We start from the raw sequence: 12674 nt of genomic DNA, 5'->3' as shown, positions 1-12674 counted from the left end.
AACACAAACCACCCATTAGGCCTTAAAATGTGCAACATAAAAGTGACACAATGAAGAACATGACGGCGGAAAACAAAACCATTCCTATTGGAAAATTTGTCTGTACCTGTCCGGTCTGTGTGTTGATGAAATGCAGTATTCCTTGTCCAGTACCAACCACCATCAGTTCTTCATCTGAGCTCACAACCAAACAGGTCGGTTCAGAAGGGAAGGTCGACACAAGCTCACTGGGATAAAACACAAGACCATCATCACATTCATATATCAATATGGAGTCAAACACTCAACATATAAAGTTATGAGGACAAAAAAATTTCTAACCTTAAGATATTTTACATTTGACTGAACTCAAAAAAAGCTGTTGGCTTAAAGGGATGGAAAAATAATGATGACTGACAGTGGATTTAGGAAACACCTATAACGCACCTCCTCTATCCACCCTGCAGACAACCTGCTTACCTGGTCTCCTGAAGCATCTGATTGTCATTGTTCAGCCACTCAACTACCCGGGCCCCTCCTTCTCCCACCAGGCCTTGTGCCCAGGTGTGAGCAGAAGTCTCAGCAGGCTCGTTGAGGGCTTGCTGAATGAAAAGAGCCGGCCAGGAGGAGAGCAAGGGGCTGTGACGCCGCAGGAAACTTCGGCAGTCTTCTAGACGACCCTGGAAACCAACTGAGAGCACAAAGTGAAACTTGTATGAGGAAGGAATAAAACATACTTGGTAGGAATATGCGAGTTATGTATTTTCAGCACTTACATGAGGTTGCAGACTTCGGCATGTTATCTACAGGAAATGCACAATGTCACAAGATGCAAATGTTAGAATTTTTCGTAACAGTCATCATTTATCAAGGGAAGGTTTGCTGAGTAAACCTGCCCTTGATACATTTTTATTTCCATCAGGTGCACATATTAGGGAATAAATGGAGAACCATCCAAAAGCAGCCACAGCATCATCATGCATACTCACCATACAAGTTGTAGGTCTCCAGAAGGTGGTGCAAGAAGCCATGGCGTACATTAGCATATAGGAAGTAGTAGCTGGAGAGTAGGGAATGAAGCGCCTCCACCTGGCCACTTTGAATCTGACCAAAGCCAAATAAAAGCAGCCAGACATTAAAATCTTAAGTGAATATCATGTGTAACTGTGGTTCTCTGAATGATTCTTTTTTTACCAAGATGTATTAAATTTCTCTATCTGAACAGGACTGACGTACTATAGCATTTTATGTTATGGGTGGTGATGGGAGATGACTAACCAGTTTGGAAGGCAGGTGCAAGACAGAGTTGGCCTCACAGTTAATGAAGGTATCTGTGCCCTGTGGGTCAGCTAGTGTCCACAAATGTGCTGTATAGAGAGAAAGTATAGTGACATAAGACTAATTTAAACACACAGGGACCAATACTCATACTGTAAGAAGAACAGATTGTGTGTACATTACCCGCTAGTACAAGGTGAGCTCTGGTTCTATCATGTTCTGTTGGTAGGAGAAAGTCCTCAAAGGCCCTCTTCACCTCCGGATTGGTTAGAACCAGCATGTCGTCAGTGTTGTGGCAATGAGACGAACCGATCAGACTGCAGGTAGGAAATCCAAATGGGTTTAATAATTCTTTCTCCATTAGGATTTTTATCTATAAAGCTACACTAAACAGTTTTCTCCAGATGTGTATTCCCTCTAACATGGAGGAAATCTAAAAGCAAAAAATCTATATAAATCTTTGAAAGAGTGATCAAATACTAATGATTTTGTGCATTTCATTTTAGTGAAAAGCGCAAAATATATTGGAAACATAAAAAATGACCAGCTAGAATAAAATAAACTAACATGACTGCAAATGATAACACAGGAGAGTCTAGATAAAAACAGAACCTTAGTGTGGTGGCTAGGTGCAAGGACACTTTGACATGTGGTCATTGCATCGGCATGTCAGAGATGAATTTTCACAAGCAAGTAGCATTTCTACTTCTTGGATTTGCACTCATATGGGTTTCATACCTTTGTAAACTCTGTACCATACGGGTGAAAGTTGCCAGGGGAATGCGTCCTTTGGGCTTCCTGGACAGATGCAGAACTTCCTGCCATGTGACCTGACTGTCCCGTGAGGATAGGTCATTGCACGTGTTCAGTACAGAGTACAAGTCTCTTTCCCTCAGGCCTGTCGACAGTTGAACAAATTACCACTTCGGTTATAATATCCCTTTAAATAATCTGGCACTCAGTGTATTGCACTTCCAACCAATTTACCAAATCTAAAAAAGCTTAAATCATCTTACCGGTGGTGCAGACAGTGAGTGCTGCCAGGGCCCAGCGGAGTCCCAGCATGCCTCGGTACTGCAAGCAGAGTCTGTCCAGGCTGTAATGCACCAACTGGCTCAGAGACTGAGGCAAGCCCTGGAGGCTCTCCTTCAACTAAGATACAAAGACAAAGCACATAGTAATCAACAAGTTGAAAATCACGTGCATGCATCAAGATTAAATGGTAGCAGGGTTATCTAACATTTCAAGGAAGATTAGCAACATAATCAATCGTCTGCTTGGAGGAAAAGCCCACAGACATATTCAATAACAGTGGATTAAAAGTAAATATTGACAAAATAAATACAGTATATTGCTTCTTTTTAAACATTCATGATGTCACCAGCTGTCATGCACTATACACTGCGTCATTTGTACCCATGCTAGCAGCAGGGTTCCTAGGTCTACCAGTGCATAATTTGGTCAGCCCACCATAATGGTAGATATCTCAAAAACTATTAGGAAGATTGCCATGAAATTTCACATGTTAAGGTCCCTGGAGGATTAATTTTTAATGACCGTAGTGATCATCTGACTTCCACCAACAGGTTTACCTGACCTGCGTGAGGTTGACACTTTGGTACACGCAATTTATTGTCCCCTTAGAATGACTTTGTTCCCCCTGAACTTTCATTTAGCGCCATCGTCGTGTCAAAATCTCATTTTGTCTGATATTTTTATGTACGTACTAATATGTTATGATTAACTGTATCTGCAAAACTAATGGCATTCCCATTGGCCTCAGTTGTACTTTGTGTGTAGTGCTTATTAGGATATGTCTGCATGCTAACACAAAATACCTGCTAAATCATCATACTGTTATTATCATTATGAGAATGCTATTGTGCTGGTTTTAATATTGTCATTAACTTTTCTATGTCTATCTATCAGCTTCTTTACTGGTGTTACATATTGTAAGAAGGTTTCACGTAAGCATCCATCCATACATATCATTGCTACATCCAACCCTGGAAATATAACCTGTTGTGGAAGTGTCTAAAGAAAGTGATATCAAACCTTGTCAAAGGAGGCAAAGTTTCTCAGGTCTTCACAGGCCAGGTGCAGGTAGAGAGGACTCACTGCTCCCTTCTTCATTATTAGCGTCTGGAGCTGGATGTGCAGATACAACACAGTTTTAGGAAAAAATAAAACATTAAAGAATATAAAGCAAACTGGCGAGTATCAGAAGCAAAATTTGGAGACTTGCAACTGCCAGAATTCACAAAAAATGTGAACTCTGTGATGTCTACGGTGCAAAAGAGATTAGAAGAACCTGATTGTTGAATGCAGAGTCACTGAGTTTCTTCCCGAAGGTGTCCAGTCCCTTCTGAACTATCTCCCTTCGGTCCAGCATGGTAAGCTGTCCCAGGGCAAACAGGACAGTACCTTTTTTCTTGGCCAGGATTTGTAACAGTGCCGCTTTGGTTGGGATGCTCACTACCAAACAAACACCCTGGCAACAAAAAGAGAATATGAGTTTACTGTCACAGATCAATGTCTAAAAACAAAGCATCCAGTGTAGAAATATTTTTTGTCCTGCATCCAAACCACGTTTTGTGTCGTTACATGTCAACTGAAATAATAAAATGTCTCTGCTCTGAGACTGTAGACATGTCAGCTACTTTATGCAGACGAGTATAAAACTTAAAATTCAGACCTATCATTACGAGCTCATACGGATCGACATTTTGGCAGTTTGAAGTAACGACATTGTAATTGACCTGTGGAAGCTGCTGTGGGATCCACTCAGAGCTCAGCTGTCCTTTGCCATCTTGGACAAGATCAACCCCATCAACCAACAGCACCAGAGGTTTATTCTTCTTCTTGTCACTCAACTTGGAGTGAAACTCCAACAGCAAATCCCTGTGAGAAAAAAAGGAAAAGTCAATAGCTTCTAGAGCACTGACAATATGATGCACCTTTAAACTATTTAGAGGATGATTGAAAATCTATCTACTTGTAAGAATGGGGAAGAGGAGACTCCTCCTCCTCAGTATCTTTTATCTTCCTCAGCCCCTGAACAAGGCACTGAAGCAGGTTCTCCACAGAGCGTGCTGAATGGCTGGCAGCTGTAGAGTAGGAGATGACATCACAGACAAGTTTTTTTCTGGACTTTACTCCCGTCCTGAGTGCATCTGCTAGAGCAGCCTGTGTGGAGAGAGACAAATATGGGTAGCAATGTTTTCCATGTTGAGAATTTACACACAGTAGCCAGTTTATAAGGTACACCTGGCTAAAACTAATTCAGTCTAATACAACAGACCTGTCCTTTAAGGCAGGTTAAATTACAATGTTTGCCAGAAAAAAATTAAAAATCTGGTTCCAGCTTCTCTGTTGTAAGGAGTTAGTAAATTTAATTTTGGTGATTTGGACTCTTGGTCAGACAAAATCAGACATTTTAAGATGTCATCTTTGGTTTAGAGAAAATTTTTTACCAGTCTCCTGACATTTCATCAAACAAATGATCAATCTGAATGTAAACACGTCATAAACAGGTCAGAATTCCCAATTTTGTAATAAATTTACCATGAAGACAGTTTTGCCTTCTCCAGGTCCTCCCTCCACCACCATCATCCCCCCTTTGGTCTGGGCCTGCTCCACCATCTCAACAGCCGCTGACAGCAGCTTTGCCCTGCCAAAGAACTGCCTCTGCAGCGCCCCCTGGTGCACCTCCTGCTCCATCACATCAGACACAGCCCCAGCCTCCTCATCCTCCTGCCATACAGAGAATAATGAAGTGTTCATTCATAATCTACTGTGTGTTAGTTTTGATGACAAACTGCACTCACACAAAATTATTTTAATCATCAGATTGACTAACTTCCACAAACTGCTTTACTACAGCCATCCACAGGTCTTCCAGCACAGCCCTTCCAAAGTCCTCCAGATTTTTCAGATATGGTTTCCCCTCCACAACACCTCCCCACTCACACGAGCAACTATGACAGGAAAAACAGAGAAGTAGGCTCCGGACTTAAAACTGTGTTTTATTGGTTTAATTTCAGAATGCTATATGCCAGTTTTTCAAAAAAATATTCCACTTTACCAGTAAATACTGAAAAAACAAAGATGTAACAAATACTACTTTTAAAGTAAAAGTCTTAAATGATAAGACAGAGACGACTCACTTTTCAGTGACCTTGACTTCACTGGCCCTTATCCATCTCTTCAGAGAGGCCATTTTAGACTCAGCCTCCTTTGATTCAGGAACAAAGTCAGACTTCCAAGCCACTGGAACTGATCTGAGAAACAACAGAGGAAAATGGAATTAAAACATAAAATACTTTCAGCAAACTGTGCACACATTACAGCATTGGAAACAACTTAATGGATCAAATACTTTACAAAAACATCCCATGCCTCTTTTGGAAATGAAGTGGATGAAGAGAAAATTATAGACAAATTGTGATGTGTGAATGTGAGTATGGATTACTTGATGATGTTTGGATCTCTGAAGTAGCAGAACATTCTCTGTTGTGCCGCATCGGGGTAAAGAGCCTGGAACTGACGGATCTCCATCTCTGTGATGGACAGGGCTGCCGGGGCTGATGCCAGCTGCACATAGAGACAAAAAAAATGCTTTCTTTCAATATTTTAAAGAATATCCTAAACTTAAATTCACATCTAACACCATTGTCTTTTAATTTAAAGTGTTAAAGGTAGTTTAAGGTAATTTTTGACACCCTATTTCACAAAATCACCAAAAAATACAATAACGTAATGGTTTCTTTACCAATCGCTGACAATTCTACCTTTATATAATCATTTTTCAATTTCTGACTGCAACCTCTTCTTGTTTACATTTCTGGATACTAACTGTGCCATATTTTCTAATTATCAACTGAAATATAATATAGGTGATTAGTTTTACAACACAGCAACAAAGACTTGCATTAGGAAACTTTCACTGACTAAATTTGAATCCTACAAATGCAGTAAATAACAGATCATTTAATGCCCCATCAAGATTGCAGAGTAGCAAATCTTTCTTATATCAATCCTAATTGTTCATTTTATGTCCTACATTAGATTTTACTGACTTGTAGCAAGTTTGACTGATATCATTTCATTTAAAAGATGGGACAAATCTGCTTTAATCCAACAGTGCAGTGTGAGAAGCTTTTTCAGTTATTAGATTAGAGTTGAATTTTCTGTTTGTGCTGCACTTCCCTGGAGAATTTAGGTGAGCCAATTTTAATCCCAATCCCAATCCCAATCCCAATAAAACAGGTTCTTACACAGAAGCACATTGTGTACACAGCTTTGCTTAATAATTCTTTAACTTTAGGATATCATGATAAAAAGTCTTACCCAGCTGTACTGTGGCAGATCGGGGAGGACAGGTTTGGGTGGCACCAGGCCGTACCTCTCCCCCAGGATCGCTACCATCATCTGGCTGCGACACACCTCTGAAAGGCACAGCGCTGTAGCCCGCTCTGATTCCTCCTCTGTCACACCCCAACGCAGCTCCACCTCCTGCAGATAGAGGCAGTGTGATGCAGCACGACGCCGGAGCTCCGGGAACACGCTCCGCACCAAGATGTCACGCTCAGCGTGCATGTCCCTGAAGGTGGAGGAGACAAACACACGCACACCTCGCCACCTGGTGACAGAGGAGAGTGTTAGTGTTAAACTAGCAAGGAAAATGTGGGAAAAAAGAAATGTCTCCCTTCAACCATAAGCATCAAATTAGAAAACTGCTCAGAAATGCCTGTTTGACACTAAATAAAATTTACCCTAACTTGGGGCTGGCTGGTATTGGGATGACATCGTTAGTGCTCTGAGGCCCTTTAGCTCCCGCTGGTGGCAGGACGTTGTACAGTTTGTCTAAATGCTCCACATGGTCCAGCAGCCTGGACGATCCTCGTTCTGCCACAAACCTGATCACATAATTGAAGAAACAGTTATACATCATGGAAAATAGACTTTTTGCTTCCTTGATGGAAGTTAGATGTGAAGATCAATACCACTCTCATTTCTGTAGGATAAATATAAGGCTACAGCCAGCAGCTGGTTACTTTGGCTTAGCATAAAGACTTGTAGCAGAGGGAAAGAGCTCGCCTTGCTCTGTCTATGTATAACAACATCCACCTACCAGCCACTCTAAAACTCACCAATTTACATGTTAAATCTTGTTTGTTTAGTTCATACAAAACTGAAGTGTAAAAATGACAATTTGCTGTTTTACTGGGGGATCAAGTACCAGACTATTTCTTGGTAAGGACCAGTGACATAATGGTCATTAGTGTGAATATTGATTCAGCATTCACACTATTGTTCTTCAAATCATTAGTAGTGTGAATGCTGACTCAGAATCCCCACTTAAGCAATAGAGCTTGCGGTTTTTGAATTTTCTGCCTAAAAGCAACAAGACAGCCCTTCCACCTATCTCATCCGCTGTTTTGTTATTTCAATTCACATCTTGAGAAGAACTGTGAATGTGAAGACTCCTAAAAAATGTGTTATTTTTAACTTTTTCCAACCAAAATGACACCTCTACATTCTCAGCATAGTCTTGGGGTGCCCAAAGTGAAAAGTTTTCAGCAATAAATCTAATAGTTTTTTACCTTAGATATCTTTTTCAAAGAGTGCATATCTGTTTTATCAGCATCTCAATCCAACAATGACTTGGCATTTTTCATGCCCCGCATACAGACACAGAGGCAATCTGATTGGCTGATGAGATGTCTATCACTTTTTGGCTGTTTCTGACTGGTGCATCTGTCTGTTTGTGCTGGATTTTTAAAATAAAAGTCCCTTGATGGTAATATGATCAAATCTAAAATCTTTTTTTAAATTTTCAGTGGTTGCAGTTAATTGAGAAAAACTTCAAGTCCTAAATCTATTTTAGGTAATGCCGTTCAGCTTCCAACAGTGCCAGTTTTACAAGTCAGTTTCTAGGTTTTTCAGCAGTGAGGTGTAATGCATTTGCCTGAATGTAATGAAACAATTTTCAGGCAATTCATTTTACATTTCTGCATATATAGTAATGATTTGTGACATATTTCCGCTATCAGCATTCACACGCATTTTTGTCAGGAAATGCATTTTCAAGTGATCATGCAGACTTTGCACAGATTAAAGTGCCATCGAGCTTCACATTTCTTACACACATATAAATCATGTCAATCTGTTTTTGGATTAAAAGAAGCAACCAGACGTTTTACCTCAGCAATTGTTCACTGAAGCCTGACAGCTTCACGTAGTTCCTGTCAGGGGTGAACTCTGACTCTCTGCAAGTAGAGAAACAAACAATAAATGTATTCAGGTGAGAAACAGGAAGGGAAGGAGAAACCAGCGGAAAGCTAAATGTTAGTGAATTTTGTTTGTGGCTATAAATATGTCTACATTACTGTACATATTTGCAAACAACCTAATATTAAAAAGGACCTGTTTATGCTGAGAAAATGTTAGAAAACATAGATGGTAATTTTATTAAAGGTCCACCTGTGACTGGTTTGATTGCGACTATAGCTTTTGAATGCTGTCTGTGAGATAGAGGAGTACCAGCAGCTACAGCAGCAAATTGGAGCATTACCGTTGTGACAAGAAGATTTGCACCACGAGGGCTTTGTTGTTTATTTCCTTCCTGTAGCTGTTGATGGCCCACTCGACTTCATGATTGACCCAGTAGTCAGTCAGCACGATGATGTTGTCCACCTGAGATACAAAGCATGTGAGGTCAAGGATCAAAAGGATGCATCTTGTGCTGTCAACTGAAGTATTTGACTTTTAATCAACAAAGCGTGTCACTGATGTTAAACACCTGAAACTCAGGTAATGGCTCAGCAAATACCAATAAAGTGCAGAGCCACAGTCAGTTTCACACCAGATTTCCAGTCCAAATTAAGCCAGAAGGAAGGACTGTAATGGCTGATGCAAATCTGAAACTTGTGTCCGGTGCAGGCAAAGATAATTATGACTAAGTGTGTCTTGTTTTTTAGAGCTGCTGTTTGCGTGTGGTTAAGCTGGAGGGAGGAGGGGGGATCCCAACAACATTTTATTATATGTAACAGCAGAGGGAAGGTTAAGGTTAACTTTATTCAGTTCTGTCTGTGTGCTCATATTTGAAGTTTATTTTACAGTAATATTGAAATCACTTAAATATCTTGTTTATTGGTACAGATGTTAATTGTAAAACCTCAAAAACATAGGAAGAGACCACAGATAAAAATGAAAAAGAAAAAACTACAGGTGGTGTAAGTAATGGAACATGTAAACCTCTAAACTTCAACTACCCTTTTCTTTCCTAATAACATCCTGCGAGCCAGTTTTATTAGGTGCTTCAGATCTCTTAAATCTACATTTTTTAGAAACCACAGCAATGCTTCCTTACACCACTTACAACTCTCTGCTAGCTATAAAACCATCTAAAGATTTTTGTTGATTCACCATAGAGACTTTGAGGTGTTTTAACATTTGTTGTGTAAGCACTTATTATGCAAGAAAAAAAATAACTTTGACTCTCCCCTATCAAAACAAACTACACATGTACTAACCTTGTCTTTCTTGGTGAGCATTCTGGAGAAGCAGCGGTTGTCTCTGTCTTCGTGTGATATGCCTGAACATGCCTGTGAATGAAAAGTATTTAAGTGAAGTAGTAAAATATATAAAGGCAAATTTAATGAGCAGAAACCCCCTCCACAAGCATAGCTGATATGTTACTTTACGAATACAGTCAAACAATTCAGTTGTGCCCATTTTTCTCTGATCGTTCTACATAGAAGTTAAAATGAATGCTGGTATGAAATTACATTAAACACAAGAAGAGTGCCATGGGAAAAGGCCCTGACCTTTATTTGCTTTATCACACTCCTGACATTATCCAAGAGAACATCAGACTTCAGCTCAATTTCTTGACTGTGACTCCAATCAATTAAGCAGAGCTGACTGTCCTCGGCGCTGCTGACAACCATCAGAGAGAGCAAAACTGCCATCTCTGTAATCTGAGAGAATGGGAATAAAAACAGGGAGACAACTGCGTTAGTGTTGTGTGATTCGGACTGAGTCACATGTCATGTCAGTCTTCCTTTGTGTTATTGCCAATTAGAAGGAAACAGGCCCTTACAGAAGGAGTGAGCTTGTCCTCCTGCTTTTTCTTCTTCCTTCTCCTCCCGCTCTCCTCTTCTTCCTCATCTTCCTCATCGTTTTTTTGCTCAGGGTCTGGTGGAAGGCAGAAGTCCTGTTTCTTACACCAATCTTCATCAGCCCTCAAGTTAGAGGAGAGAGCGATAATAGTCCGTCCAGGGAGCGGGGGCACATTGTAACGACAGGAGAGCTGAACTGCCGTTTCCAGAGCTTTGCGGTAACGGTCCAACAGAGCAACAGTGAACTGCTTCTGACTGGATGCACAGATACAGAAAATTACATTATATAACTCAGCATGCTTTTTTTCAATACATGCAGATGCCAAAAAAACTTGGCTGCAATCGTTGGTGTAAAGAAGTTCTGTTGTGATGTTTTGCATTCTCCTAATATCACTTGTCAGGCTGTATCTGCTTCTCAGTATTGTCTTCTATCTAATATTTTCTGTTCAAGCTCACTGCTCAAGCTACCTAACCAACTGTTTTTTGTTTATTTCAACCTGCTGTTGTTTCTTTCACCTCCTGTACACCAGAAATACTTAGCTCAGTGTTGTATTGGCCACAGACAACAAAAATAATTGTAAGTTTAAATCTAGAATGTAATATTATAAAGAAAATATCTGAAAAAATCTTCTAAAACTCAAAGGACATTGTCATACTTGGCTTTTATGAGCTGGGCCTTCTTCGTTTTGTATAGACGATAGATAAACGGGACTCCGAGCGTCACCCTCATCCGGCTCCTTGGAGCCGTATCCCATTCCAGACGTTTGAAGCGCCTGCTCTTGGGAATCTTATTCAGAATGTCCTTCAGGATCTCTTTAACAGGGGGGAGTGCTTGCTCTGATGCGGAAGCTAGATGACAGAGAGGCAAAGGAGAAGTTAGTGTGGGTTTTCTTTGTTGCAATATGTCAGACGTATATTTTATTAAGAAAGTTTAGGCAGATGTAAAATTATCAACAAATTTTGGTTAATTGGGGATGTATGTTAACATTTTTTTTGCACATAGCACTGGTGCTACAGAGGTTGAAAGTAGTATAAATATATAAATATATATATATATATATATATATATATATATATATATATATATATATATATATATATATATATACAGTACAGGCCAAAAGTTTGGACACACCTTCTCATTCAATGCGTTTTCTTTATTTTCATGACTATTTACATTGTAGATTCTCACTGAAGGCATCAAAACTATGAATGAACACATGTGGAGTTATGTACTTAACAAAAAATGTGAAATAACTGAAAACATGTTTTATATTCTAGTTTCTTCAAAATAGCCACCCTTTGCTCTGATTACTGCTTTGCACACTCTTAGCATTCTCTCCATGAGCTTCAAGAGGTAGTCACCTGAAATGGTTTCCACTTCACAGGTGTGCCTTATCAGGGTTAATTAGTGGAATTTCTTGCTTTATCAATGGGGTTGGGACCATCAGTTGTGTTGTGCAGAAGTCAGGTTAATACACAGCCGACAGCCCTATTGGACAACTGTTAAAATTCATATTATGGCAAGAACCAATCAGCTAACTAAAGAAAAACGAGTGGCCATCATTACTTTAAGAAATGAAGGTCAGTCAGTCCGGAAAATTGCAAAACTTTAAATGTGTCCCCAAGTGGAGTCGCAAAACCATCAAGCGCTACAACGAACATGAGGACCGACCCAGGAAAGGAAGACCAAGAGTCACCTCTGCTTCTGAGGATAAGTTCATCCGAAATCACCAGCCTCAGAAATCGCAAGTTAACAGCAGCAGTCAGATCAGAGACCAGATGAATGCCATACACAGAGTTCTAGCAGCAGACCCATCTCTAGAACAACTGTTAAGAGGAGACTGCGCAAATCAGGCCTTCATGGTCAAATAGCTGCTAGGAAACCACTGCTAAGGAGAGGCAACAAGCAGAAGAGATTTGTTTGGGCCAAGAAACACAAGGAATGGATGTGCTTTGGTCTGATGAGTCCAAATTTGAGATCTTTGGTTCCAACCGCCGTGTCTTTGTGAGACGCAGAAAAGGTGAACGGATGGATTCCACATACCTGGTTCCCACTGTGAAGCATGGAGGAGGAGGTGTGATGGTGTGGGGGTGTTTTGCTGGTGACACTGTTGGGAATTTATTCAAAATTGAAGGCACACTGAACCAGCATGGCTACCACAGCATCCTGCAGCGACATGCCATCCCATCCGGTTTGCGTTTAGTTGGACGATCAATTATTTTTCAACAGGACAATGACCCCAAACACACCTCCAGGCTGTGTAAGGGCTATTTGACCAAGAAGGAGAG

At 40.3% G+C, this 12674-nt stretch overlaps 1 protein-coding gene across 3 annotated transcripts in view; it reads right to left on the bottom strand.

Annotated features, from left to right (window-relative positions):
- The window catches only part of tep1 (telomerase-associated protein 1), a 36632-nt gene that overhangs the window by 15003 nt on the left and 8955 nt on the right, over nucleotides 1–12674 (bottom strand). For all 3 annotated transcript variants that reach the window (XM_049597617.1, XM_049597616.1, XM_049597618.1), the window contains exons 12-35: nucleotides 11039–11231; nucleotides 10364–10637; nucleotides 10089–10241; nucleotides 9795–9866; nucleotides 8834–8955; nucleotides 8463–8528; nucleotides 7032–7175; nucleotides 6607–6898; nucleotides 5729–5850; nucleotides 5424–5537; nucleotides 5117–5234; nucleotides 4822–5010; nucleotides 4253–4443; nucleotides 4017–4158; nucleotides 3569–3748; nucleotides 3313–3405; nucleotides 2274–2409; nucleotides 1996–2155; nucleotides 1441–1574; nucleotides 1258–1346; nucleotides 969–1083; nucleotides 756–782; nucleotides 460–670; nucleotides 107–227 (exon numbers count right to left, since the gene is read on the bottom strand). In XM_049597617.1, the coding sequence (XP_049453574.1) occupies nucleotides 107–227; nucleotides 460–670; nucleotides 756–782; nucleotides 969–1083; nucleotides 1258–1346; nucleotides 1441–1574; nucleotides 1996–2155; nucleotides 2274–2409; nucleotides 3313–3405; nucleotides 3569–3748; nucleotides 4017–4158; nucleotides 4253–4443; nucleotides 4822–5010; nucleotides 5117–5234; nucleotides 5424–5537; nucleotides 5729–5850; nucleotides 6607–6898; nucleotides 7032–7175; nucleotides 8463–8528; nucleotides 8834–8955; nucleotides 9795–9866; nucleotides 10089–10241; nucleotides 10364–10637; nucleotides 11039–11231 (3458 nt within the window). The remainder of the gene's footprint in view (nucleotides 1–106; nucleotides 228–459; nucleotides 671–755; nucleotides 783–968; nucleotides 1084–1257; nucleotides 1347–1440; nucleotides 1575–1995; nucleotides 2156–2273; nucleotides 2410–3312; nucleotides 3406–3568; nucleotides 3749–4016; nucleotides 4159–4252; nucleotides 4444–4821; nucleotides 5011–5116; nucleotides 5235–5423; nucleotides 5538–5728; nucleotides 5851–6606; nucleotides 6899–7031; nucleotides 7176–8462; nucleotides 8529–8833; nucleotides 8956–9794; nucleotides 9867–10088; nucleotides 10242–10363; nucleotides 10638–11038; nucleotides 11232–12674) is intronic.

Source organism: Epinephelus fuscoguttatus, linkage group LG15 (genome assembly GCF_011397635.1).
Source record: "Epinephelus fuscoguttatus linkage group LG15, E.fuscoguttatus.final_Chr_v1".
Classification (NCBI taxonomy): Eukaryota; Metazoa; Chordata; class Actinopteri; order Perciformes; family Serranidae; genus Epinephelus; species Epinephelus fuscoguttatus.
Note: the sequence above shows the minus strand (reverse complement) of the source record. Positions and strands in the feature narration are given on the sequence as shown.